General features: G+C 36.8%; 1 protein-coding gene across 6 annotated transcripts in view; it reads left to right on the forward strand.

The window, feature by feature from the left end:
- The window catches only part of ATRNL1 (attractin like 1), a 523801-nt gene that overhangs the window by 51293 nt on the left and 445470 nt on the right, over nt 1-27038 (forward strand). For all 6 annotated transcript variants that reach the window (XR_008467222.1, XR_008467223.1, XM_054207467.1 and 3 more), the window contains exons 5-7: nt 434-642; nt 13079-13253; nt 13735-13822. Coding sequence is in view for 4 of the 6 variants with exons in the window: in XM_054207467.1 (XP_054063442.1) it covers nt 434-642; nt 13079-13253; nt 13735-13822 (472 nt within the window). In the remaining 2 variants the exon portion in view is untranslated. The remainder of the gene's footprint in view (nt 1-433; nt 643-13078; nt 13254-13734; nt 13823-27038) is intronic.

Below are 27038 nucleotides of genomic sequence, written 5' to 3' on the forward strand. Positions count from 1 at the left end.
GCATGGACCAAAGCCATTCACCCTTTACCTGTCTGCCTGTGGTGGAGAGTTTAAGGGTAACTGCTCACAGTCACTCCCAGTGCAGATAGAGATAATGAGCATTTGAAGGGACTGACTGGAGTGCTGATACTGGAACATAAGAAAAAATAGATGGTGATCTGTCCAGGCAGGGCCTGTCCTTCTGCTTACTGTCAATCCTTCTTGTTAAAGTACAAGGTGTTTGCGATCCTGACTTCGTATGAAAGCCTGGATGAACGCCTTTTCAGCTCACTTGCCTGTAAAATCATCATTAAACTTGTGTTTTATCAGTACGTAGAAATTTTTCAGGAAAAAAGTACTTTATCTAACAAATGCTGTTTGAATACTGTCAGATAAAATCACTGCCATCAACTCTGGGTTTGTCATTTCCCTTATTTTACATATTTTTTTTCAGAATTAATTCTTGTCCTAATAACTGCTCAGAACACGGAAAGTGTACAACCAGTGTGTCCGTACCAAGCCGGGTATACTGTGAGTGTGACAAGTATTGGAAAGGAGAAGCCTGTGATATTCCGTACTGTAAAGCCAACTGTGGCAGTCCAGATCATGGGTACTGTGATTTGACAGGCGAGAAGCTGTGTGTTTGCAATGATAGCTGGCAAGGTAAGGTTTTGCTATTTGGAATCAAGTTAATCTTTAACAAATTGCTTTTAATGCATCCTATCTAGTATGCAAATTAGTATCTTTAAAGAATAAAAATGAATGAAAAAATAATTTCTGGAGTAAATTTTCATGTGGACCTAGATGTGCATACTTTAATACCATGAAAGGCTCACAGCTTTGATATTTTCTGTCTGAAGATACTGCGGAAATATCTGACTTTCTTGTGGTGGGCATTCTTCTTTTTGGATCATTAATTTGAAAAAATAATGGCAGTAATTATGCAAGAGTTGTGAGCACTTCTGAAGACAAAGTTTTTCCATAGCCTAATTTCCTTTCCTATTCATTTTTTTAATGTCTAGATAGATTTAATTTCCACACCCCCTTGACCCCCCCCTTCTTGTTGTCACATCATCACATCATATTTTTAGTGCTTCATGAAGTAAGTATTTGCTGTCCGGTTTTTAGTGGTGTGTTATTTGTGTAGCCTCTCAATGAAAAAGGAAGGTAAGCTGTTTTGTTACGGTGGCGCAAGAGTGTGCGTATGTGGACACGTACTGTGGGGCAACGGATGCGTTGTAAGCATGTGTTATAGTTTTACTCCCAGTGTCATAAATAATTGTTTCTTATTAAAGGTGAATTATTTAAGATCCTAAACGTTTAATTCATTTACTTTTAGTTATGCTAGAGGTTTGTAAATTTTTTCTTTTTATCTCTTACCCACTCCTATTAGATGTCTCTTCTAACACAGATGTCTTCATCTAACACAGCTTGCTGTGTGTTGAAATTGCCATTCTTCCCTTAAAAGAAATATTAAAATACTTCCAGATTACTTAGCTGATATACCCTCTTCCCGTTACTGCCTGCCTCTGCTTTTGTTTTACTGCTGTTTCTTTTTTGCATGTCAAGGGAAATGACTTTTTTACTTCTGTGAGCTGTCACACTTATTAGACCAAAGACACCGTGAGATTTAATACATTTCTCTTCTTAATAATTAATGAAGCTGTTCATTAAAAGTTAGTCAGTGCACCCACAGAAAGGAAGTGGGTTAGCAATATGGTCATTGAATGGAAACAGAGCAGACTTGTTACTGAGTCCTCCAGAACCTTTCATGATTATAGTGCATAAAAAAAGATCTGAAAGCTTAATCTCTTAAGGCAGCTGTGAATAGAACGGGCAGCAAGAATATCACCCTTTTATTTGTGCATTGATTCAATGCAGTTTCAGATTGCTGTGTACAAAATGGGGAAGCCCCCCAAACCTTTGGAACAGCTTTTTAGGCTACCTGTTCATTTACAGTGCTATAATCTTCATTAGAAGTTTTAAGCATGAAAAATATTCAAAATTCTGTCACTGTTGGTACCTTCTTTTCATCTAGCATTTCTGTGCCTACTAGCTTCCTATCCTTTCCTACAGTGAGTAGGACAATATAGAGATAACTTGCTAAACTGTTACTTGTGTTTTCACCAAACCTCCATAGTTTTCAATTCTTTTATTATTTTTTATTCTGTGCCAGGTGAGCTAGGTTGGATACATAATTGTTTTTCCTTATTAAATATAAAACAGTAGCAAGCTTTCCACAAGCACTCTGGGCACCTGTTTGCTTCTCTGTTTTATTTGTATCTATATACTCTCTATAGTTTCTAAACTTGACAGTATCTTCTGTGTAGGTTATTTGTAATGCTGGAATCATAAATTTTTCTACTTAATACTTTTTCTGTCTGTCAAGCTTTTCTCGTGTTTGGTAATTTAACCCAACTGCCTAAAGTAGGGTCGTGATTTCTGTTTTTTTGAAGAGAATTTTATGTTTTGGTTTTTCCCCCCACATTTTGGTTTTTTGAGTATGCTTAGTCCCTATATGAAAAAAATAAACATCACTGGAATGCACTGATTGAAATGTACAAGAAATAAAAGCCATGGTTCAGTAAAAAAGGTATTTCATATTTTTCAACATATGGGGTTTCTTTTTTTACAATGGTGACATCTTGTGGATGCTGTTGAAGGAGCATCTGAAGAAAATTTCACATTTAAAACAGGCGTTCTGAGAAAAGAACAAAGTATTCTTGGGGATGAATAATTGTTTTGAGTAAAAAGTAGAGTCCTCTTGTTAGTATAGGCAATATATATTTTGTGGAAGAAGGATATTGTAGATACTTGCAGTTAGCTGCTAATTCTACAAATATAGAATGATGCCATGACAATAAAAGCTTTTACGCTTAGAAAGCAAATAATTTAATAGTAATATAAATATTTTTTCTAACAAAAAGTACTTCTTTATTGTACTATAGATAGTTGATCTCAGAAATATGTGCAGCAAGAAAATTTAATATTTCCTTGAAATACAGTTAATTTAAAATATTCAGGCAACATAAAGGAGGACAGAGTTTTTCCTGAATAGTGCTTCCTTTTATGAGTGCTAACTCATATTACACTGTCCTGTTACTGGCTAATCTGTCTTGATATTCTAAAGCAGAATGTGTTGATGCCTGCTTATAGAGGCTGTGGATGTAACTTGGGGAGAAAAAGATGACTTAAAACTGCCAACTTGATCTTTTCCTTTGCTAAGCATGGGTAAGAAAGAAACGAGGACTTGGATGAGGCAAAAGTGGTGGCTCTTGCTCTATTTGACCTGTTTAAGAAGTTGAGAAGATAGTTTATAGAAAGATGTTACCTTTTTCCAAATCTGCGTTTCCAGACAGCAAATTCTCTTTAATACAAGGAACACTGTGTTTTGCATTGTCTCAGGCTGTAAACGAGCAGAGGAGATTTCAAAGCAGTTAATTTCTGTAACAAGTTTGAAAATTCAGGATGATTGGAAGGATTGCAAACAGTTCCGCATTTTTAAAAGGGTTAAGCGGACTATCTTTGGAAATGCTGAAAATATTGCTAACTACAATGAATGTATTGTATTGTTTTAAAAAGTAATATTACAGATCTTTTTGATAGAGACATTCTTTGATTCCTTCAAGGAGTTCGATTTAATACGGCATAAAGGAAGTAACTAGCCTGCCACACATTAAATAGGTTAAAAACTTTCACAGAAGGAATTCAAAATATATCTACCTGTAAAATATGCAGTAGCCAAGTGAAGTGTTGGTGAATTTTCCAGTTACCCCTTTTTGGCTGATGTTAAACAACATTTTTATAAAAGATCTCTATTATTACGTATAATTTTTCCTGATAAAATTTTCAGGTAAGATTCACTGAAAGTTGTCTTAATATCACTTAATGTAAAGTGATCTAGGAACAAAGACTGCAGGCTGCATTGGCAAAAGAAAGGCTGTCTTAGAAAGCAGAGATTATTAACTTGCAAATCACATGAGGCATTTTCACATGAGGAATTCTGAGTAGAGAGCAAGTGACCCTTTCTCCGTGATGGGTATCTGAGAGATAACACTGCAGTATAGCACCCTATTTGGGGATCAGCACATTAGGAAGTACCAGCAAGAACTCAAGTCATGCCACAAAACTGATATGCTTATTAGGAAACACGCCCGTGATGGGGAGATTAAGGAGCGGGTGGTGACTAACACATAGTGGGAGTCCTTGCTGAGAGCTCCTGCACAGGCACGATGTACTTCCTCTCCCCAGTCCAGCGTGATGCCGGGATGCTCTGGTACCATTTGCGCTGGGTGGAGACAGGAAAAAGAGTTGAAGATTCTATTGAATTTAACAGAAACTTTACTGGTGCTTTGGTCATTGAACATCAGTACTGCAAGCAAAATGGGTCTCTAGTAGGGAGGAATTACAGGACGCGCTTACATTGGTCTTTAAGAGGATCAATAGGGTACCTGCGAAGCAAATCTGATCCTCCACGTGTACTGTGTTTTGTCTTGCATTGTGAGGTAGTTTGGAAACACAGGAACTGCATTCCTTGTAGATAAAACTACACCAGAAGATGAGCTCTGGGGTTGCACGTAATGCACGCTAGCCAAAAATGGACATTCAGTCCCAAGGATCAGATCTGTTAGTTAAAACATCAATAAAAATTCTGGAATGCGTATAGTCAGTTGTTTCTCCCTACAGATCTTCTCCTAGCAGATAGAGATGTAGCGGAAGTCCGCATTCTGAAATTAAACTAATTAACTTTGAAATAAGTCCATTAGCAATTCAGACAATTTGAATTTTATAACATCTCTCTAGGGAAAAATGAGACTTTATGTAAGGAGAAAAGTAAACAATGAAAGTATAAAAGGAGTGCTGTGATTACTGCAGTGTAAAATTCAGTATTTTGCCTTGCTCATTACTACAGCATTTCTTGCAACAGCGTCTTGAGTATGGCCAGAACTACTATGTTAATGTGTGTCTATACTCGGATTATTCTGAAAGGATTACCTAGAGTTGAGTTCATTCTGACGGCTTCAGTGGAAGGCTTTGAGGTCATGCTCCCTTGTTTGGCCTGCCTTATCCCTTCAAGCTGAAGTTTAGCAAAGCTCTGTTTGTGTGGTGGGGGTTTATTGAAACTGCTGAAAAGGTTTGAGATGCAAGCTTGGGCAGTGGCAGCTGAAATGCAGCACTGGAAGGAGCCTGTGCCAAATGCCCAGATGTCTGAAATCTGAGGTTTTGGCCTGTTGTGCCTGGATGTTCTTCAACAGAAAGCATACAAGTAAGTATTTTCAGAGAAGAGGACCTGTGATGAAGCATTTGCATTGGACAAACCTGGTTTTGGAAGAAAAAAAAAAAAAAGAAAAAAATCAGAAGCAGGTATCCTCTAACTGTTCCGCCCTGTGATACTTCTCTCTTTGTCTAGATTTTACATTGCAGGTTTTCTCCTGGGCAAGTATCCATTCAGTCAGAAGAAACTGCAGTTTTACAGTCTGGGAGATGTCCTGTTGAATACATGTACATTAATACTATATATGCACGTAAAAAGACACACACAAGGAATCCTTTCCTCCCCCAGTTTTAAGTTAAAATCTAATTTCCGCACTCTGTATTTGCAAATTTCATTATGTGTATCATAGAAATTAGAGTAGTCTAAGGAAATTTTGCATATACAGAATTCATAGGAAGGAATTGGCTTAACGTGAATATTTATTATTTATTTAATATATACTGGAAACGTTCAATTTCGTGTCCAGACTGAAATTAATAATTTGTCGAGCATCCTTGAATGACTTTGTGGACTTTGTAAACAAAATATAGCTATCATAATGAGAAATCTAGTGTCTGAAAAGTCTATGTGGGAAAATTAAGTATCCTTATTGCAAAAGAACGAACATCACAGTTAAATGAAGAGCCAGCTTCAGTTTTAAATACTTTTGTGGTGTCCGCTGACAATTAGTGAAAGCAGGTTTAGTAGAATTTATTGGATTCATTTCAATAAATGATTTGCTGCATTAAAGTAGTTGATAACGCTCTCTATGTGCAATTAGGCTGCGATTTAGGAAGGAAGTTCCCTACTATTTGTGAGTTTTAATGAAAATGTACTCCATTTAAAATAAATCAATGACCTTCTAAATATTTATTTAAAATGCATGCACATAACTGTAGCAAGGTAGAACACGCAAGCACTTGATTAAACTAAGGAACAAATGCAATACTATGTCCTGAACACAAGAAGGGGATAGATAGCGCTGATCTCCCTGATAAGGGAAGATACTAAATTTAGCTCGTTATCTGGAGTACCTTTTTTAACAATAGGAAGAAAGTGATTTAGGCAGGTCAAAACTTCTTAGCTTGATTTCAGCAGTGTAAAGTTGTAGACCGTAACTTGAGGAAAGAAATGATTTAACATATGGTGTAATTGAATAGTGAAACAGTTGGAATGTGGATTTGTCAGTGTAGTTCATACTAAAATAATTTGTAAGAAAAATGACAAGAAAACGCAATATATTTTATCTGAACCTCAGCATTTGATGATAGGAAATTGTTGAAACGGAAGAAGTCAGGGAATACATAAGGGAACAGTAAGAGGAACACAGCTTGTTAATTGTGAAAAGTGAGTAGGTGGGCTGAACAAGTAACTTAGGATGGAAAGATACCACTACTACTTAAAGACTGATCTTGTTACATAATTTTTATAATCTACTCATAAGACTGCTAATGAAATCTGGTAATACAAAGGTGGGAGTTACTTTAAATATGGAGGACCACCAGAATACCCTGCAAAAAAGGGTTAGAGTAACGTGTGGGATGTAATTACTTCAGTATAAATTGTAAATTCATACATTTAGGAACTAGGAGTATTAAGAATTTGTTTTTTAATCTTGGATTGAAGTGTGGAAGGTGACATAGGAGAAAACTTGCTTGTCTATCTCAATTAGAATATGAACAAACTCATATTCTTAATTTTATATACTGTATGAACTATAGGCTGTAAAGTGTCAAGTGCACTGGTAGGATGATAAGTTACAGAATGTACAGTTAAATACGTGAAAACATTAGTACTATATTTCATTTTTATTACTACTTTTATGAATGCAAACTGAAACAGGCTCATAGGGAAAACCATTAGGGTGCTCAGGACTATGAAAGATACTAACAGTGTGGTTTGTTGAAACTGGTAAAGTGAAGGCTGGGAGGGAATAGCATTGCTGTTTATAACCATTTGTGGGGTGTATCCATGGACCAGCTCTTTAAGTCCAGAGATACCAACACTGGTAGAAGGAAAACAGGGGTAAATTGGCCATCGGTACATCTAGTTTGAAATTTGGAAGCAGCCTTTTGACTACTAGAGCTGTGAAGTCTTCTACAAGTTGTTAGCATAGATATTAGAGCTGGCATTAGCATGGAGCCTCAGAATCTCTAATCTAGTGGGTACTGTCAGCTACTGCGAATCTGAAAAGTCCCCGTTTCTTTTGGTAAAAAGCAAAACATTTTTTTGTTTAATATTAAGGTGACAGATCTCATCCAGAGTCTACCAAAGAGTATACTTGTGCTCAGTCACAAAAGACTAGGAAGGCTTTCTGTTCAGTGTGCTTCCAGTAGAGACTGCTGTGGTATCAGGCCTTACTCTTCTATACCCGCCTAGCTGAGCTTGAGTTTGAGACCTGAAGTCAAACACTTAAAGGGCGCTGTTGAGCACTACGCACCAGTGGCAGGGAGTGCAGCCCGTTTGCCGTGCCTGCTGGCTGACCCTGCAGATTCCCCAAGGCCAGATTGCCCTGGGATGATCCCCTCTTCCTGGCTGAGGAAAGAAACGGGACTGAATAATAGCAAGCAGATGGCATTTCAAGAACTGCATCAGCTTGTGTGCGTTAGGATTTCTGACTATTTCATTCATGGAGGAGGCTGAGTCCTGGCACAGGTTGCTGCCATGCTGCTTTAGCTGGAGACCTGTCCAGAATCTCTCTGCCTACCATTAAGTCTCATTAAGACTATTTGCAGGAGGGGGAAAATGATTTCATCCCGTATGGAAGTTGTGGACCTGTGCAGTGGCAGTGTAGGGGTACATGAATACACCTGCTATTAGAATGCCCATGAGACGTTCTTGAACAACACTGATCTTTTCGTTTACGTAGCAACTTTGTATTTTTATGTAGTTACTATCTCATCACTTTCCTTTAAGAAAGGTGATTTACTGCTTGGTAAAACTTCCAATAGAATTTTTATTGAAAGTATATTCAGATATATTCTCTTTTCTCAAAAATATTTTTCATAATCTCAAATTCATTATCATATGAAAATTATATTGGATACTTGAAAATAGTAATATTGGGTTTGTATTTGTGGTGGTTGAAAAATTATGTTAAAGCAATAATTCTCAACTCAAATGATCAGGTATCAAACAAATACAGAATAAATTACAATAAAAACTTTATTTAAATACTTCAATTAGATTGTATGAAAAACAGGACTGACATTTATATTCAACACATCAATACTTTTGTTTTTTTCCTGTGATCCCAAAGGAAAAGATTAGGGTTGAAGACAGTACATGATGTTTTCTCATTAGGTGGAAATTGATCTTATGACTCGAACTACTGGAACAGATTGTTACTTTGGCAGTTCATGAAACTCCTCAATAAATAGAAATTAGATTCCTTCTCTTGTGTTCTGTGGGTAAATTGCCTTTTTAAACCTATAGAATTTTTTCCTACCTTTGAGGATAATGTGATTGACTTCCTGTTCAGGTTTATAAAGTTGTTTGCTGTTTTTAAAGCTTTTTTTTCCCTTTATCCCACCCCTCCCGCCCCCCCGTGGATTGAGTGACACATTAGGAAGATAAGAAAGAAATCCAATTTTAAATAAATGGAAAAAAATCATATTTGCATAGAAAATAATAAAACATATTTTTCATTATCTTTGTCTGCAGCTGTAGTGCTGTCTGTTGCGCAGAAGGCATGTATTTAGTGAATGTGATGTTTCTGAAGAGAAAAAGCATTTATGCTGAAAGAATGGTGATATTTCATGGTATATGTATTTAAGTAGGAAAATCTGTAAATAATATTTCTAAGTCCTACATTTACCTTGCTTTAGCCACACAAAAGCATTTGCTCTTTAAATGATGTTTCAGTAGAAGTCAGTGTTATTCTATTGCTCTGGGTTTGTTCAACTATATATTCCATTTTTGTACTGATTGATACCTACTGTGATAATTCCATGCGTGTTTTCACTGAAGAGGCAGTCCTGGCCACACAGTCTTACTTGTGTTGGCACAACCATGCGTATGTGGGCAAGGTGAAACATATAAGGGAACACATCCAGATTAAAAACTAGCCTGGTTTAGAATAAAAATAAGTTTTAACCTGGATGCATTCCCTTGTCTGGTTCATTGTGCAGCCATGTGAAAACTGGTACCAGTAGCAATGTGAGCTGGAGAGTAAGTCGTGAGGAGAGGCCAGGGGTTGCCTGTTCTGGTGGGAATGTCAACTGGTGTCACTTTAATGCATGTCTGTGTGTCGTGCACAGGGGATTAATGTGTTCTTTCATGAAACAAATGGAGGATCTGCTGGTTTCAAGCTCCCAAGTTCAGGTGTGCCTCCTCAAAATGTGCCCTTCCTCCATGCCAGAACAAGACCTGGGTACACGGTGTTTCTCCCGTCTCTCTTGCCTTTCCTGTCGGGCAGTGTAGAACAGCAATGAAGCACTAAGGTTGTAAAAAAGTTATCTGTGATATTCTTTCAAACACTAATCTGGTTAACAGTATTGTTAAGACTTTTGCATTCATAAATTTTTATACAATTTTTTTGCATCTCCTCATTTTTAATAGAGTCAATGTCACCTAAATGTATTTTGGATTTGCTGTATGAATTCTTGCAGCTCCCTGTCTCCCAGAAACGGAAATCTCGCATCAAGTGGCGTGCGAGTAGTTCGTGTGTTTTACTCACTGTTTGCCACTAGGGGACACTGTTGACCACTGCATTTCTGTGCAAGAGTGGTGGCTATAATAAAAAACATAAATGTGTTTTCTTTTTGTGTCTGGAGGCACCCTTTTCATAATTCTAAGCTCTTCCCTGATCAAAGAATACTTAATCAATTGTTTATTTTTAAGCACATTTAGATTCAAATTAAGTGTTTCCTCCAGTGATTTACCAAATCAGAATCTTGCTGAGGTTACAATTCTGTTACAGTATCTATTATTAATGCTTAAGAAATAATATACTGAATTGTTCATGCTCTCATTAGACCTCATTCATATACCATTAATCTTTTCTGGGTAGAAGGTATAATGAACAATGGGAATTGAGTGTCTCCATCATTTAATGAATGGAAGGTAATTTTGATGCAAGTGGACATCATTCTTCTATAGAGTAGTAGGAGAAGCTGACAACTGGTTAGGTACAGATTAGATGCCTGGTTCTTGTGTATAAGAAGTATTGTAACAAGTTGCCCAAAAAATGATAATACACATTGGAAAAATGTAATCTTCCCCCTGCCAAAGATCATATGTTTTAAAATTTTGAACTTGATGTAAATTACTTATTTAGTTTATTTAGTAAACTGCAGCAGCGCTCTCTTCTAAATGCTTGGCCAGTCTCTCCTTGACTCAGTGTAAACCTTTGCATCCAGAGCATCCTTTGTCAGGAGAGCATCCTTGCCAAGGAGATCTGATACTTTCTGCATGAAGAACTACCTCCTCTTGTTTGTTTTGAACCTGGCTTCTTCAAGCTGCACTTGATAAATCTTGGCTCTTATAGTCAGAGAGACTGTAGACTCTTCATATTGATACTTATTTTATACTTATTCATACTTATTTTATAGGCATTTATCATTCATTTCCAAATTTTCTTTTTTTCTGAAAAGTGTTAGCCAGCTCAGTAGTTGCAATTACAGAAGCCATTCAATTCCTTTAAACATCCTTATTACTGCCCTGTAAACAGTCTCCTACTTTTTGAGTAGGGCACACAGTTTTCTGAGTGTTAGGCAAACTACTGATGTATACGGTGGGGTAACAGCGTTCCATATTCCTAATGTGGTTTGGCTTTTTTTGACATTGCCGAGTGTTGATGTGATATCTTCATAAGTTATTCCAAGGTGAGACTTCGCTACTGACTAGTGGTAGTTAGTTAAGAGACCATCTTCTTTTTTTAGTCAATCTAAAACATAGCTTACTTAGTTTTAAATTTATCTATGTTGAATTTCATGTCTAATTTTATTGCTCAGTGACATGGTCAGACAACAACTGGTTCTGTGTTTCTTCAAAGGCTAATCTTATTCTTTCTGCCCTCCGGTAATTGCCTTTATCAGCAAACTTTCTTCACTGCTTGTCCCCTTTCAGGACCATTAATGTGAATGTTGAATACCTTGGGGACCAACAGAAATTCACAGGTGAACTCCCTCCCTTCAAGAAGTGGCCGTTTACTCCTGTGTACTATATCTTACAGTCATTTATTTAGCCATACAAAGGCCTTCATTGTCTTGCTACAAAAGTCGAGTTTCCTTAAAAGTTGTTGGTGAGGAATTTAGTGAAAAGCCTTGTGAAAATCCATGTCGATGTATCAGGTGGATCACCCCATCTTGATTTCTTCGAAGAACTTTAAGAGGTTTGGAAGACAGGGCTTCTTTTTATGAAAGCTATACTGATTTTGAAGAGTAGGTGGCAATTATCTGTCTATTGACTAATTCTGTCCATTCTTATAGTTTCTACTGATTTATTTGGTAGAAACAGAAGCATAGCAGGCCAGTAGTTTTCCAGATCTTCCTTAGAACCTTTTTAAAAAGTCGATGTCACATGTGACGTTTGGGATGCAGACGATTTTGTTTGGTTTGTGTGTTTGCTTTTTAGTGGGGTTTTTCGTACGTGGGTTGGTTTTTTTTTTTGGTTTTGTTTTGTTTGTTTTTTAGCATGTTATCAGGGAGTTTCCAAAGAAGGTTATACCTAGTCTGACTTCAAGAGCTTTGGTTATTAGTAAAGTCCAGTAGCTTGAGTGAATGATTTATTCCAGTTAGGCGGGCTGAGAGGGACATAACATTGCTTATAGTATCAGCATCAAATTACAGAAAGAATTTAGCTGTCGTACAACATCTGTAGGCCATCACTAATGACAAAAATTTCAATTTCATGATTGATAATGATTAAAGTGAAAGGCATTGGTGTCCTAAAAATTCAATGTTCCCCATCTAGAAATAAAGCCAGTAAATAATGATGGACAGTCGCTGACAAGAGGAAAATGGTGCATATGCTGTCTTTTTCTTTTTGTTTTGTGTTTGTTTTTTAAGGAAATTTCTGAATATATTCAAGTTTTAAATAACAAGATTTTAAAGTTCTTCCAACACCTAGAGCATTAACTAATTATGTAAGAGATCACATTTTGGTTATTACAAAACAAATGAAAAATAAATATTTTTGCTGTACATGATATTAATATAATGGAAAAATCACGCATTTTGCTGACTTTTCCTTATTTAGTAAAAATTATTGTCTAAAATAAATTCCAAAATAATATATAGTTGTGAGGTTTGGTAGCTTCATAGAGTGATCTACAAAACTTTATAAAATTTAAATATTCAAATCTTTTTTTTATAAAGCACTTTACAGTGTATTTTACTTCTGAAAAACAATGCAGAATGGTACTGGCAAAAGGCAAATTTTGATTCCTGAGATTTAATATAGTGTAATCTATATTGTGACTTAATTAACAGTAGTATTATTTGCTTTGATATAATCTCATTCTGGTTAGTTCAAATACAGTATAGTTTCTCTCCAGAGGTAACATGCAGTGTATATTGTGCTACACATTTTAGATCTATACAGCATCTAAAAATACGGTGCATTATGCCTTTCTTTCAATTTGTGACTCATACAGTATGTTTTTTAGAAGAATGCAGAAATGGATCACTATTATTTGAGCTAGTCGAACATTTTCAATTTGATTGACATCCGTTGTTGTTATTTTTTTTCATTGAGCATCTGTTAAACGTAAAAGTGTATGCTGTATTTTATCAGAATGAGCAATCCTGATATCTGTAATTAAGCCTCCCCTGTTTCTGCTTTATTGGCTTTAACATTCCTGTCTAACAGATTGTACAAATTGCACATTTGTTTACAAAACAGGTCCAGATTGTTCTTTGAACGTCCCTTCCACGGAGTCTTACTGGATTCTACCAAACGTAAAGCCATTCAGCCCTTCTGTGGGTCGGGCTTCCCATAAGGCAGTCCTACACGGGAAATTTATGTGGGTGATTGGTGGATACACTTTTAACTACAGTTCTTTCCAAATGGTGTTGAAGTAAGTGATTTTTCCTTTGTCATATCCTATCTGGTGGGGCTTAGGGAAAACAGATCTTACCAGGGAGGTAGCCTCTCTCCTGCAATTTAACGGAAGGGTTTATATGTTTTTAGATTCTTTATTGATGGTCTTATTTTCTGCTTGTAATTTCCTTACGATTAAAAAAAGTGAAAGCATGGGTAACATCAAACTAAATGTGATATTAATATGTAATTTCTTCAGTTTTGTGAAAACCATTGTTACGCTTTGCTGCGAAACGCAGAAATATTTGTAGAGATAAAATAGTGGAAGAAATCCATGTGCTGATATTTTTCAGACAGTAGGTCTAGAATGTTATCTGCATTATTGAAGTTAATTTATAATTATAGGATACTTGTATTTAATGACTGATCAAGTCTACCAAACAGAAGGCAGTTTGAACATACAAAACCCTGTATTTCTCTGTAGGCAGAAGATGTTTACTTTTCTATTTTTCTTCTAGCTACAATTTGGAAAGCAGTATATGGAATGTAGTGCCTGTATCCAAAGGGCCACTGCAGAGATATGGACACACTCTTGCTTTGTATCAGGTTTGGACTCTTCAGCTTCCTATTTAATTAATTTTCTTTGTGTGTGCTGTTAGTGGTCGTAAAATGATTCATTGTGAACGTAGCTTTTTGAAAATAATTTGATTTCTAGTCCCTAAACATTTTGTATTGGTGTCTTCTTCAGTACTTAGATGTATTGCACAATTTTTGGAAAAAAGATTGTGCAATAGAGCTAAGTCACTTATTAGTTGACCATAAACCCTCAGAGCTAAACCTGCCAATAAAAGGGGGATAATATAATTCGAATTGCACTAAGGGAAGGTGAGCTGGGAGCCAAGCGCGACTCCACCGTGAGACACAAGGAGATAGAGCCAGAGACAGGACTGGAGTGAAGGCTACAAGGTATGCTTGAGGGGCCCATCCTGGAGTCAAGCTACCCACAGCGCAGGTCTAGGTCCATCCAGGAGGCAGGATCACAAGCAGTCAGGGACTGAGGGTCCACGACTGACCTCTGAGTGAGGCTGGTCAGGGTTATTAAGGCCTGTTAATGCCCTAAAGACCATGACAGTTAAAAACATGTTTTTGTCTATGTGTCTATTACTACAGAACCAGAGCAGTATTAAAATACAGGCTGTTGTTCTATAGTATCATTTTGCTGTAAGTTCAAATAAATATGAACTACTTTTGGTTTTGCTTCTACTGGTATCATGTATTCTGCATGCTGCTTTATTGAAAGCACTTTTAAAGGCTTGACTCACTTAAAAAAAACAAAAAGGAGAAAAAAAGATTCTTTGTATTGATAGAATATAGAGACAGAAATAATCTTGATTTAAAAAAAAAAATTGCCTTTCGTTAGTTCATTAATTTTTTTCTTGTGATAGTCAGGTCTCCAAATTACAAAGGACCAAAAGTGAATGCAGGCATAATTTAGCCTTGTACAGATGATGGCAAATGTGTTAACTGTGATACAAATTCTGTATTCTCTATCACAAATTTTCAGTTGTTTGCATAAGATACTTCCAGTAGGGAAGAACAAAAAAGATTGTATCAAGTCTGACCAGAGGAACAGGTCTGGTAACACATCTTGAATAATGGGTAACAGCAAATGCCTGGGGAAGAATACAAGAAGAAAACGACAACAGCATGGAGAAGCTTCTTCAGAATACTGTCCTAGTCTGCAGCTGGGATTTTCTAAAATAAGACAGTATTTTTGTGGAAAGTTTATGACTCTATGTTTTTTTATTTTTTTTCCAAATTTTCAGACCACGTATTTATTTTAGCATTGATACCATCTTGCGCCTAAGAATTCCAGTGTATTTTGTGAAGAAGCACCACCTTTTGTGAAACTGGTAGTAGCTGGTTTAATTTTGATAATCCCTACTTTATATACTATTTTCCACTTATTTTCTTGTACCACTCATGATTTTCTGTAAGTCCATCATATTCTCTCTCTGTCATTTCTTTTTCATACTGAAAATTCCTGGTGTTTTCAGTAATCCTCTAGAAGGAAGCTATTTCATACCTTAGATAACATTGTGTCATTGCCCCTGCCTCTTCTAGTTGTATTGTGTCCCTTCTGAGATAGGGGAAATTACCGTCTTTAGTGTATTGGTACCTCAGAGATTGATAGAATTAATGGTCTCATTTTTTCCTATGAATTTTTAGTGGTATTTTAGCTTTTTGAAAATCTGCTGTTGGCTTTTAACTGGTATTTTCACAGAACTATCAGTTTATAACCTCAAGATCTCATTCTGGTCAATTCAAAGGCCACCACCATATGTACATGCTTAAAATTATAGAGTCATTTAGGTTGGGAAAGACCCCTGGGGTCATCGAGTCCAACCATCATCAAATTCTTTCTTATGCATATAATCACTTCATGCTTCTCTCTGTGAACATTTATTTACCCTTTTATTCGTACTTGCATTTCATACTCAGTATTATGAGATTCTTCTGCAATTCGTTGCTTTTGACCAGTTTCAGCTATTTTGAGTAACAGTATTATCAAAAAACATTGTCATTTTTCCATTCATCCCTTTGAGAGATTGTTTTTCCATATGTTGAACAAAAAAAAAATCCCAATTGTAGATCTCTGTGAGACACCACTAATGACCTCCATTCATTTAAGAAGTGACCTCCCCCCCCGCCAAACTTTCCTTTATTGAATTATTTAGCCCTGTGTTATCTGCCTTGATTGTCCAAGAGCATCTTAGTTTCTTTAAGGTGTGAGGAACGTTACAAAGCATCTTTTGGAAATTCCAGGTAACTGTGTCAACCAGACCTTTGATTCCTTGAGGAAAATCCAATGATTTGCAAGATATTAACTGCCTTTTTCAAAAGTTATTCTTTTTCTCAGTCTGTCTGTGTTCACTGTATTCTGTCCTTTCTGCCTGTTGCTTTTCAGTCTTCTGGTACTGACACATTTTTAAGGAGGGGAGTTATACACTATGGACAGGGGTCAGCTGTTTTGTTCTTTAATTCCTTCAGAACTTATCCTGGTGACTTGTTGCTGATTGGTTTGGTTTTGGGTTTTTTTGTTTTTTGTTTTGTTTTTTTTTTTTTTGAACTCTAACCTTCTGTTATTAATTTCTGATATGGAAAAGTCTAGCATGAAGAACTTGCAGGGGAGAATTAACTTCAGTTTATTGCTATGGCTTTATGTTCTCAGAGTACTCCTTCAGACTGTCTGTTGGCACCACAAAATATCTAGTTGGCTGTGTTTCTAATGCATTTGAAAAATGATGTATTAGTACTTTATATATAATTTTGCAGGCAGCTCATTAAACTGTTTCATGGCTTGCCTTTATATGTCTCTGCTGGAGTTTTTTTTAACCTTTATTTTGAAGTATACTTTTTTTTCCAACAGTCTCCGTTATCCTCCTGTTCAGTTAAGCTTTACTTATTTTGTTATTTGTTGGGAAATTTTGGGTTTTTTAAATGGGAAGCATTCATGTGATCTGAGGAGATGTCCTTAAAATATCTTCATATTTTCGTTGAAGATTTTATCCTTTTAGTCGTACCGTTTAATTTCTTTTTACGATCAGTCTTCCTTTCATGTAGTGCTCCTTTTGAAGTTAAGCAGAAGTGTAGGTTTGGTTGGCTTTTTTGTTTTCTGTTTTTCGTCTTGTGGGTTTTTTTTGCCTCCCTGGCATCTGTTGGCCTTCCAGAGATGTTGTATGTGTACATGGCATGGTTAATATTGTAGAGGTGTTTTTCAGTAGTAATATGAACTAGATCCTGTGCATACCCCAACATCAACTCAAGAATTGCTTTTCTTCTCGTCAGTTTCGTGATTCATTATTAATGTATTATCTGTTCTTTGAAAGGTCAGACCTTTCTGACCGGTATCTTCAGTTATTACAGTTCTTGTAGAACGTGGGCCTTTTAGTTGTGAAACATTCAAGTAATGTATCATTTAGCCGTTCAGAATAAAGGCTTAAAATATCATTTAACCTTTTTATTTGACAGTGATTTTTCTTGAGATAGTGCAGACTAAAGGGTAACCATTTTAGAGATACTTTTACCAGAAAATATTAAATATAATAGACCTGTGTTAACTCCTTTTTCTTTTTGGATCTCAGTGAGGAAATGCAAGTCTTGTTAGTACTAATGAAAGCTACAAGCAAATATGTGGTGAAGAAGCTATTGCTCTTGTCAAAGACACGTGTTAATTAGTAGTTACAATTCACTAATAATGAAGACAGCACCACTCATGTCAAATAATTAACTAATATATTGCTTGTACTAGTGATTATGTCGAATGTCAAAAATTACATGGTCCAAAAGGAGCTGATCATGTTAAGTTGAAGAAATTTCAGGTGGAAAAGAACATCGTTTTGCAATAAGTTCTTAAATCAACTTGTTAGGATAAACTTTGGATACTTTTCCTTTTAGATGCTCAGTCTCTTCAAAAATACACAAAAACAATTTAGTGTCAAGAGTAGTAGAACAGAATACCTAGAGATGGCAGCTTTGAGCTGTGTTTTAGCAGTGTCTAGTCATTGTGTAACATTTCCTTTATAGTTGAGAGAAAAAAATATCCACAGAGAAGAAATTAGATTAAGTTTTTTACTTGAGCTCCTGAGATTTCAAAGCCTAGCGCTAGACTGGAGTGAGAGCACAGAGCTAGTATTGCCTGATTGTGGTGCAAGGTAAATTGAAGCTATATAATTGACTGTGTGGAGAATGAAATAAGTTACTGTGCCCATTTCCCTCAGAAAGCTTCTTTAGTTAAAATTGAAGTACTGTACTTCTTTATTCTGAAGAAAAAAGGATCAGAAGACTCCCACTGATGTATAGTTATAGCAAGTGACTAAGACTTTTTATGCGTTTATAGAGGAGAGAGTATAAAAATGTTCTTGCTTCTAGACCAACTAAACTGTTCAATAGTATTACCTTCAGTGCCTCTTCAGACTGGTTATTGGAAAGGTGCTACCTATCTCTGTTAACAATTGGTTCTCCTGTATGTCAGAGATTGTATATTGTTCCTGGCACCTCGATACTGAAAAATGTCAGCATACTTTGAAATAATTCATATAAGAAATAGGATTATAAAGAGACTAGAGGAAATGGGTTGTGAGGTTTTTAAAATAGGTACATATAGCTTTGCTAAACAGTGATTAGATAGGGAGTTAAACAGTATATTGAAAAATACTGGATCCCTGGAATAAAGGAGAAAGGAAGTTGCCTACAGCTGTGTGTGGTCACTGATGCGGCCATATGGTGTATATGGTCACCGCGGGGAGTTTACTCGGTCGTGAGCTTGTGGTTGTATCCCAGATTGCAGCCTTGTAATTGAACTGTTACTGGTGGTCCCAGGACAGTGGGAGGATGACTGGGCACTGAGATTTGTTTCCTTTGAGATTTGGCAATAGGAATGAAGCAAACAGGCAGGCTGACGTAGTAGTAGTCGTAAAGATGTTTTCCGGTATACGGACCATTTTATACATAGTCAAATATAATTTGACTCATTTGAGTTTTATGAATGTTACTTCCAATTTTAAAGCTTTATTAAAAAAGGGTAATTGTTTTGATTCCTCTTCCAAATGAATTGGTATTGATGTTGAGTCTCTTCTGGTATTTTTTTATTAGTCTAATCAAAAGCTAGCATTAACAAAACGAAAAAGAGTAAAAACTTTTTCTGCTTTAATATGAGTGAGGCAAAATCTTTCACCAATTGGTTTATTGTTATTCTTTTAATGCCTGTGTGGTTTTGCTGTTGTAGTATAATTTGGAACAGCAATAGGCATGTAAAAGTCTTTTCCAACTATTAATAATTATTAGCAGGTTGTACTACCAAGTTGCTTAGTTTTATTATTCGATGACTTTCAATTACATTTAATGCACAACTTGCTTTCTAATTGTGATTTGCAGACCTCAGAAGTATATGAGAAGTAGGTAAGATAAGCTGTCGTACGCTTTTTGCATGTAGTCTAGATAAAAGCCTATTTGGAGTTCTTCTTCAATTAAGTGGACCTTACTTATCATGAGATTGGTTCCTGTATGTAAAAGTGCAACATTTTTCATTCGTTGTTTCAACATTATATTCCAGTTGGTTTGAAAGTTGAAGTCTAAGCATGATCAGTTTTTATGTCTAGCAGATCTCAGAGCAGATGCATACTTTTCTATGCAGTCTCTGTTACTTATTCCTTCCTTCCGATATGTTTAGTCCAAATATTAAATGTACAAAAGATCAGACTGAAACCTTTGCTAAAATTTGAGCTTATAACTCCAGCACTTTCGAAAGCTCTGTTCACATAGTTTTATTTGCATGCTTTTCTTCAGCCTAGTTTTCTGCCAAAAATAAGAATGTTCACAGAAACAAGTAAATTTCAAAATTTTTTTTTTTTTTTTGCCAAAAGCACACTACATTATTTTGAATGGCACTGTCGTCCATGAAAAGAAGTTAGGTCCTATGATGAATTAATAATGAATTAATACCTTTAACTATAGCTAGCAACAATGTGGAAAACTCTGGAAGTAATGAAGAAATAAAGTGATAGCACTCTTGATTAGGCTAACCTCCCGACATACAAATTGCTGCAGTATGTACTGCCTGGGACTTGTATTTGGTCCTGTTGGGAAGCTTAGGTTCTAATATGCTCCTCATGTAACTTACCAGGTTCAGGTTCTTGTTCAGTGAGGGTCTAGTTCTACAATAAGCCTAGAATAATAAAACAGGCTGCAGGAGGAGGAGTTAAGTGAAGGCTGTTTTCCAGTCTGTCAGTCCTGCTCTACTGGATTATGGGATCAAGTAGAGATGTTGACTATCCCTTTTTTTTTTTTTTTTTTTTTTCATTTGATACAACACATAAAAGAATGTTCTTGATGCTGTTACCGTGTTAAAGGAGGTAGTGGCCTGGGGAAAGGAAGAGGAGATGTTACACAGTCCTAAACTAGATAGCATGTACTGAATGCAGAAAACAGGCTTGTGATGAGTTATATTGCCAGATGACTTTTTTGAGTCTTACTTATATTTTGCTTGAAAAAAATTTCCAGAAATTTCTTAATTATGTACAGATTTGAGTAAACTCTTAGAAATTTCAGGCAAGTATAGAGAACAAAAGTTCTGATGAATTTCTGAGTCCTATTAGTTTACATAAAGTTAATTTTATACTAGTGCATGGGTACAGTTTGTGGGAGGAAGACAGATTGATAGTCTTGCTTCAAGAAAATGGAGAATGACTGTTTTTCATGTGGTTTGAGAGTAGTGTTTCTTTGGCCAAGCTTTCAGGAACAGATTGGGTTTATATAAGAATTAAGGCAGAAAACTTGTTTCTCAGACACAGACTTTTCTCCGTAGCCATGATACAGTTAAGAAATACAAAAAGATAACTACGTGGTTATTTTAGCATGATTAATTTACTTCCAATTCATTAGAAATGGATTATAAATTACCACCTTATTGCACTTCCTTTACACTTTTTTTGTGGTAACTACCGATAAGATTCTTTTGGAATGCAGGCAGGATTTGCATAACAGTGTAGCGTTCCCAGGTACAGTCAGAGCAACTGATAAGTATTGTTCTTTTAGGAAAAAGAAAAAATAGCTAAGTCTAAAGAATAAAAAAAAAATGATAAGTTTTAGAAAAGTCTTGAATTGCTGCATTTATATGAAATACAAAATCAGTATTAACACTGAGATATGATATAGGGAAGAGAGCCTGTCCAAGGTCAAAGGAGCTAATGACCTGGGCCGTCTCGTTGTTCAGGATTCAACGTGAAGTATGTAGAAGAGTTACTCTGGTCTGCTGTATAGTCTGTTGACTGGGACTTATCAAACAAGTGGGTGCTCTTACCTGCTCTTCTGGTGTTACTCTTGTTGAGTACCTTCCTTGCTCTGTTTCAGTTTTGTCTCACTGTACAATGCTCTGATTTGAAGTCTTGTTAAAACTACTGTGCAAAAGCTAGGTGATACTGTTGGGGCATGATTTTTCAGGAATTACCAAGTGTGTACTCGGAAGTCAGGAAAATGAGACAGCTGAAGTAAAGCATACTGGATCACCAGACCGTTCTGCAACTTTTTATCTTTTTACCTCTATTAAAGATAAGTCTTCATTTATCTATTTTGTGGAAATGTTCTGCATTACCTTTTCAGTTTTTATGAATCTTTGAATGCAGAAATCACCATATTAGTTTATGATTACTCACTTAAAGGAGGATTTACTTTTGGATTTGGAGCCTTTATTAATTTACAGGAATTCATGCTTTCATGTAGATCCTGACTTTCTTTGTTACTGTAAGTCTAAGTATAAATGCACATTGAAAGATTTTATTCTCTTTCAGGCTTCTAAAAGAATTTTCCCCTCAAATTATAAAGTTCAGACTGCTAGGCATATTGCCATTTGTTTACCAGAACTCTTTAAGTTTTTCCTGTGCGGTCTCTTTAGTCACACAAAGTGACTTTTCGAAGTCTGGTGTGGGGTTTTTTTTGTTGTTGTTGTTTTTTTCTTTTTAAAGAGAAAAAGTATTTTTACTTTTACGATTTGGATATTGTTCATCATCATCCAGTGGATTATTTTTGGAATTTTTTGTACTAGAAAATTAAATAAGGAAGAGGCTCTCCAGAGGAGTGCCTATATTAAACATTTGTTATCATGGACTCGTAAAGAATAGTTGCGGTTGGAGAGGACCCCTGGAGATCATCTTGACCAACCTCTCTGCTCAAGGCAGGGTCAACTACAGCAGGTTGCTCCAGGCATCGTCTGGTTGAGTTTTGAATGTCTCCAAGGGTATTCCATTCCACAACATCTCTGAGCAACCTGTTCCAGTCTTTGACCGTGCTCACTGTAAAAATAAATGGGTTTTTTTAGGTCTAAAGTCCTGTAATCCAATTTATGCCCATCACCTCTGGTCTGTTCATTGGATAACACTGAGAAGAGTCTGGCTGTTTCTTTTTTACCCTCTCCCATCAGGCATTTAATTTTGAATTATTTGATTATTTAAAAAACGCTTTCTTCAAAGATGATGATGATATCAATAAGGTGAAGAAATTTTGAGGAATTTTACTGCCTTAAATTATCTTAATTCCTCCAGCAGGCGTTCCAAATTGTGACAGTTTAGTTTTTCTCCTGTATTTGAGTTACTCTCTTGTTTCCATTTCAGCTAGTTGAAATGTCTGTGTCAATCATTACTCTGTAAGAGAAATATTAGATCAAACAAATATTTTCTTTTTCTCTTGATAAATGTGATTTAACTCTTTTGTTCAAATCCTGACTTGGGTCTTATGATTCCTGCCTTCTGCTGTCATCCTCTCTGCCCGATATGCACAAGCAATTTTTGCAGCTCATATACCTTATGTCATCTTTCTTTATCATTATGGTTCATCAGAAATTTCTATTGAAATAATTTTCTCAGGGGAAAAAGCTGATTTGAGAAAATGGAAACATCTATTGGAAAGTTATGGTTCCATTGAAACTAACAGGAGGTACGCTTGCTGTTTGGTTGGGTTGCACCTGAACAGTTGCCAAAAAAACATCTGATGTGATCTGTAGGTGGGAATGTCATGAATGAGTGAGCTGCAAGCTGCTCGCTTTACAGCAAGAAATTTCTCATTTTTGCTGGAATTCCCTAGTGAGGAGGAACTCTGAATTGCAAGTTCAGTATACATTGTAGTTCTGCATACTTTGATTTGCATATGGTAATATTTATATGAAATTTTCATCGAAAAAACACAGGCCTTTAAAGGTTTTTGTAACTTCTTAGATAATTTTATTAATGTGAAGTAATATATCTAAAATCACCAAGGTTAATGCTCTCCTTCGCTGTCTGCCACTGTGATTAAAAGTGCTGCTTTTGACACGTGGTATCACAACTGCAAAATATGAGGGTGTTGGAGGCCTTCTGTCTTCTTGGTGCTTATCTGCCTGTTGTTTTGTTATCTGTTCCTTGGACAGTCTGCCTCTTGGTCTTGTCCCTCTTCCAGGCTGAGGAGTTATAATTTTTAACATCTTCCATCTGGGCCAGATTCTTGACGCTTTCCTCACTAATTTCACAAGGACTCTCAGTTCTATACTTTGTTGTTGGTGGTGGTTTTCATCTCATTCCTGTTGTGGCATGCTATCTTCTTATAAAAAAAATATCTGGTATGCTTTATTCATTTAAAGGTCAGCAGTTTTTCTGTACTAGCACTCTTGAAACTATATTGTGTATTATGTCTGTCGGAAAGCCTCACCTTTAGCATATACCTTAATTTATACTTAATTTATAAGTTATAAAGGTAGTATAAGTTTATAAGGGGATTCCTTCTTTTCTGTCACAGTTTTTAGACTGCTCAGGTCCATTTGCACTTGACTCTTTAATACTGTCTCTTCCTGATTCAGGCTTCCAGATAAATGTCACGGAATCACGGAATCTTCAGAGTTGGAAGGGACCTCTAGAGATCATCTAGTCCAACTCCCCTGCTAGAGCAGGATTGAGTAAAGCACATCCCTCAGGGCTGCATTCAGGCGGGTCTTGAAAATCTCCAGAGAAGGGGACTCCACAACCTCCCTGGGCAGCCTGTTCCAGTGCTCTGTCACCCTCACTGTAAAGAAGTTTTCCGTGTATTTGAACGGAACTTCCTATGTTCTAGCTTGTGCCCATTGCCCCTTGTCCTGTCGCTGGGAACCATTGAAAAGAGCCTGGCTCCGTCCTCCTTAAACCCACCCTTTAGATACTTGTAAACATTAATCAGGTCCCCCCTCAACCTTCTCTTCTCCAGGCTAAAGAGTCCCAGCTCTTTCAGCCTTTCCTCATAAGGGAGGTGCTCCAGTCCCATAATCATCTTGGTTGCCCTACGCTGGACTCGCTCCAGTAGTTCCCTGTCCCTCTTGACCTGGGGAGCCCAAAACTGGACACAGTACTCCAGTTGTGGCCTCATCAGTGCAGAGTAGAGGGGAAGAATGACCTCCTTCGTCCTACTGGCCACAGTCTTCCCTATGCAGCCCAGGATGCCATTGGCCTTCTTGGCGACAAGGGCACACTGCTGGCTCATGGATAATTTGCTGTCTACCAGGACCCCCAGGTCCTTCTCCTCAGAGCTGCTTCCCAGCATGTGCGCCCCTAACATATACTGGTGTTTGGCATTCTTCCTTCCCAGGTGCAGGACCCTACACTTGCTTTTGTTGAACCTCATTAGGTTCTTCTCTGCCCAGCTCTCCAGCCTGTCCAGGTCACGCTGGATGGCAGCACGGCCCTCTGGAGTGTCGGCCACCCCTCCCAGCTTGGTATCATCAGCAAACTTGCTGAGGATACACTCTGTCCCCTCATCTAGGTCATTAATGAATATATTGAACAAAATTGGTCCAAGTATTGACCCCTGAGGGACACCACTCGTTACAGGCCTCCAACTGGACTCTGTGCCGCTGATCACAACCCTCTGAGTTCTGTCACTCAGCCAGCTCTCGATCCACCTCACTGTCACCTCGTCTAGCCCATACTTCCTCAGCTTCCTAATGAGGATGTTATGGGGATGTTATGTCCACTGTTATGTTCCTAGGACGTTGGTTTTGTCCTGCGTAAATATACATGTAACACTTTTTCATTCTGTATTTCATCCACTGACTTTGGTCTGTGAGCCTTTCTTTCTCCATGTTCAGCTGATCATCACTAACTTCTGAAGTGTTTTTCAGCAGCACTAGGAGCTTCTTAATCTCAGAAATAGCCCTGAGTGAAGCTTAGTTAAATCAGTTTTTGTGGTTGATAAAGCAGTTGTCATGACCTCCTTGTCTTTTTCTCTGTGAATAGTCTTGTGTACAGGATCTGCTGTGTCACTTATACAGATTGCTCCTCACAGAAGTGTTCCTTTATCTGAACTTTGAATCATTTAAGCAGAACTGTGAGGAGGACTTTCTTACTGTCAGCTGTCAGAGTAATTGTTTCAAAGTTCATGCAACTCTTTAGGTCACCTTTTTTGTGTACTGTGTTTCTTCAGTGTCAGAAATCTTTTTTTCAAATACTGTTATACAGCACCTGCAACTCCCTAATTAGCTCTCTCTTTCTGCTGTAGTCCATTAACTGCATTTAAAAATAAATAAATAAATACTTAGTCCACTAAGTTAGTGATGCTGATTTACTTTTTGAGATCTTATATGTCAGTGTGATGAATGAGCCATATAGGATTCTTTTAAGAAGAATATTTTCTCAAGCCATTCCTTTGGATCAGCGCGCAGTATCCGTACAGCTTTTGTGGGTCTTCACCAAGCTCTTTGAAATGTTGTTATATCTCATAGGAAAAGAATGGGTTCAAATATAACCTAAATTATTAGGTATATATTATTAGGTATATAACCTAATTCTACTGCAAATTCCTACAGAAGGATGTGAACATGTTGTGTTCAAATACCCCCAGTCCAAACTAATCGTTAACACAAAGTATCATTGCATAGCAGTTATTTAAATTCCAAATCAAGAAATGTTTACCTGCATCAACTGAAAAAATAGTTGAAAATCTTGCAGAAATTTTAGGTGTACGGTTAAAGACAGATCAGTCATTTACTGACTGATCTCTCTGAATAATGAGGAAGTTTTTCCTGTGGTCCTGGACTGGTTGTTTTCCATCACCTATAGGTATATAGACAGCATTATAACCCTCTCAAGCCTTTGTTTTGCTGGACTAAATAGACTGTTGTTCTACTGATCGTTATAGTTTACATACGTGCCAATTTGAGTTCATCTTTGTTGATGTGTGTGATGATAATAGCTTGCAGTTTACATTTCCGTTTAGATCCCATCAGGTCCTTGTACAATAAGTCTGAAATTTCTGCATGGTTGATCCAAACTTCTTATATTTGGTAGTTTCTTTATATTCTATTCTCTTTTTCTGAGGGTCAGTGTTCTGTGCCAAGCAAAACTTTGCCACATGTGCTAAGCCTGCAGCATCCTTTTGTTTTTCAACCAGGTAAGATTGAATTTAGGGTAAACTCTAGGATATTACATTACAGTGTGCAGAAGACAACTCCCTACTGTACAAATACCGTGCAGATGGGATGCAGAGTGTATGTGTTTCTAGCATGTCCTAGCAAAGACTAAGTATTATTCTTGGACCAGAGGCAGTTTTTTTCCTACCCAGGATAAACTGTCCTTGAGGCAGTCCGTGAAGCCAACAAGCTGGAATTTGTTCTGTGACTTTGTATGCCTTGGCTTGCAACTCTACGTGAAGTTTGAGATTTAGTAGGATTTACTTTCAGTCAATATTTAAGTAAATCATTCATTACTTTCCAAAACAGGTGGCATTGCTGTTTGAGGTGTGTGGTTCACGAAGACTGGAAAGTCTGTTTTGCATCCCTTTAAAAGAACTCAAAGTACTCCCCTATGGGATTTGATTTTAGCAAATGTGCCCGAGAGGATGCTATACGCACATTCTCCCTTTTCTTTGGGCTCTAATGACTGTGAATTTTCTCAGGACTTCAGTTACTTTGCTCTCTTGTGCACGTGCTGAATGAAATCCCTATAGACTGAGTGTGTGGAAAATCACATTTTAGTTCTGTGAACTGTTCCTTAAGAAAACAATATAATATCCTTTCTGTTCAGGTTCTTTTTTAATAGAATGCTGCAGTCTGAATTAGAAGAGCCATGTAATTAAAGTTTTTCTGCTTGAAGTAATCCGGTTGAGATTCATTTTGGTGTAATTTTCATGGCTGGGTTTATTTTTCAGAGAAATAGTCTCCTTATCATCATTGTTAGTTTAGTTTAAATATCATTGTCTGGGATTAGTGTCTGATGTTGAGCTGGTTAATGTAAGATTAAATGTGAAGATTTAAATCAGATTGTTCGGTTAT

Source organism: Rissa tridactyla, chromosome 6, assembly GCF_028500815.1.
Source record: "Rissa tridactyla isolate bRisTri1 chromosome 6, bRisTri1.patW.cur.20221130, whole genome shotgun sequence".
Lineage (NCBI taxonomy): Eukaryota > Metazoa > Chordata > Aves > Charadriiformes > Laridae > Rissa > Rissa tridactyla.